Below are 2,538 nucleotides of genomic sequence, written 5' to 3' on the forward strand. Positions count from 1 at the left end.
CACTATATAAATGAAAAACCAAACCACTTCTCCTATAACGCTGAAAACCACATTCTCAAGACTCAAAACACAAAACCTCTCTCTTCCTTTTCCAATCTCTCTGATTTCCTTTACCATTCAACTTTTAATGGCAGGAACCACGGCCAAAAAAACCGACAAGATTCGTCAAATCGTGCGTTTGAAAAAACTCATGACACGGTGGAAACTCATGAGTCTCCGTCGCGGTCGCGGTTTCCTTTTCTGCGAACCGGAACAAACCGAACCGTGCACCTTTCCTAAAAGACCACCACCTTCCGGTTTTTTATTCGTTTACGTTGGACCGGAACGACAGCGTTTTGCGATGCCCGCTCGGTTCATTAACTTCCCCGTCTTCGCTTCGCTTCTCGATGTAACCGAGGAAGAGTTTGGTCTCCGAGGTAACGGCGGTTTGGTTTTACCTTGCCACGTGGATTTTTTCACGGAAATCGTTAAACGCCTTCACAAGAATGAACACAAGTATAGGAAACTCTCTTTGGAAGCGTTTGTTAAAATGTTTTCTGACGTGGCGGATGATTTTTGTAGGGAGAAGGAAAACGTCATCGTTTTGTCTCCTCTTTTGCAGAAAGTCTTGGTTTAGAATCTCGATTTGTAAATAATGTTTTTTTTTAATCCGTTTTTTAAAATGGGTTTTTAGTTCTAATCGTCCTTGAATCTATCTACCAAAAATTTTAGTGGTGGGTTTGAATGAGATGTTGAACTTAGTTTATTCTGTAACTTGGGCATCTTTTTGTATTTGATATGATTGATAACCAATTGACAATGATCAAATTTTAACGATCAAGAGAAATTGTGTGCTTGGTGTAGTACTGATTCTAGATCTGTGTTTTTTACTTTCAGTTTCTATTGTTTTTCTTAATTTTAATAGTTTTCTCAAAAAATTTAATAGCATTAATTAATTATTATCTGCCGTTTGCTGGCATAGTTTTTGACTAACGATAGAGTACTAAGAACCGTAATTTAAATAGTTTGTTACTGGCAATCATTTTTTGATTAAAAATAGATGGTTTGGATTTAATTTGATATTTTTTAAGTTAATTATAAAATAAAAACTAATTTTTTGTAGCTTCACCTCTCTTAAGTTAATTTCAGGTGGTTTTTTATTTTATTTTTTTTATTTAGTCTTTTATTTAATTTAAAATAATAATTTTATTATTTATATCTTAAAATATTAATATTGTTATTTTTGTTTTTACAGAAACTAAAAAAATTCGTCAAAATCTTCAGATAAAATTTATATATTCATTAAATATATAATTTAAATAAACTTATATATTCATCTCCAAAAATTCATCAAATATATTGAAAGTGATAATTAATTTTTGAGTTTTGTTTGAAAATTTTAATTAATTTTTTAAATTTTAATAAAAAGTAATAATAATATTGTTGCAAGTTTAAAAAATAACATATCAAATTATTATTTAAAATTAAATAAAATGCTAAATCGAATAAAGAAAAAAAAATAAAGCACTCAAAACAATTATACCTTTTATTTATTTATTATAATTCAATCTCAATTTAAAATTCACAATTTTAAGTAATGGTTCAACTCTTCACTATAATAAAATTGACTATTTGGAAAAAGTTGATAATATTATCACCATCGAAGAATTCAAATTCGGAATAAGACGTTGCTGCCACAGTCAATCATCTCAGCGTTAGTCCAAAATTTATAATGAGATTCTAAACTTTCAAATTAGTTGTCAAAGTTACGTTCTTAACCGGTTGATCTATATTCAATGGCTTTAGCCTTTAGCTACTTTTAGGATAGGGATTATAATTGCAACGAATCTGAGTTTTTTCCCTAACTAACCTTAGAGAGGTAAAGAATAGGTCACACCATTACATAGACTTAAGGCTTAACCTAGAAACCTACTTCCGGATCCTGTATATATAAAATTAAGTTTAGCTGCGAGTTTTTCGGTGGTAACTTATAGCCAATTATTTATTTATATTTAAATTAATCATCGTTAATTTAATAAATAAAAATAATTAAAAAAACAAAATTATATTAATGAAATTAAATAAATATATTTAATAAAAAAAAAAAAAACATCAACGATAATGTAGTTGAGTAGATATACCAAAATAAACGTGTTATATTATTTTAACAACTTCTTCATTTTTGCAGATAAATTAACAATTTTATTTAATTTTTGATTAAATACTCTCTCCTATTTTTTCTCCTTTTTTTTATCACAACAATTTTTTTATATGACTTTGAATGTAAGAATGAATACTTGTGATAAAAAGATAATGAAGTTATAATGAAATTGATAATTTGTCTACAAAATTTGATAGAATGAAGTTGTTAAAATGATATAACATTTTATTTATTTTGACACATCTATTCAACTGTATTAAATTATATTTTTTTTTACTAAATGTATTTTATTTAATTTTATTAATATAATTTTATTTATTTATTTATTTATTAAATTAACAATTATTGATTTATTGTAAAAAATGTGACCTCGAAAAAACAATTATCATTCACGTGGT

At 27.0% G+C, this 2,538-nt stretch overlaps 1 protein-coding gene across 1 annotated transcript; it reads left to right on the top strand.

The window, feature by feature from the left end:
• On the top strand, positions 1 to 845 carry LOC101501195 (protein SMALL AUXIN UP-REGULATED RNA 51-like). The gene has a single exon (XM_004503484.4). It carries the CDS (start codon positions 11 to 13, stop codon positions 614 to 616), a length of 606 nt encoding a protein of 201 aa, XP_004503541.2. The 5' UTR covers positions 1 to 10; the 3' UTR covers positions 617 to 845.
• The last annotated feature ends 1,693 nt before the right edge of the window (positions 846 to 2,538 follow it).

The sequence above is a fragment of the Cicer arietinum genome, chromosome 6, assembly GCF_000331145.2.
Source record: "Cicer arietinum cultivar CDC Frontier isolate Library 1 chromosome 6, Cicar.CDCFrontier_v2.0, whole genome shotgun sequence".
In the NCBI taxonomy this organism is placed as follows: Eukaryota; Viridiplantae; Streptophyta; class Magnoliopsida; order Fabales; family Fabaceae; genus Cicer; species Cicer arietinum.

Bases quoted from the DNA above. Each gene is read 5' to 3' on its own strand.
- LOC101501195 (XM_004503484.4), top strand. From the start codon at position 11: ATGAAAAACCAAACCACTTCTCCTATAACGCTGAAAACCACATTCTCA.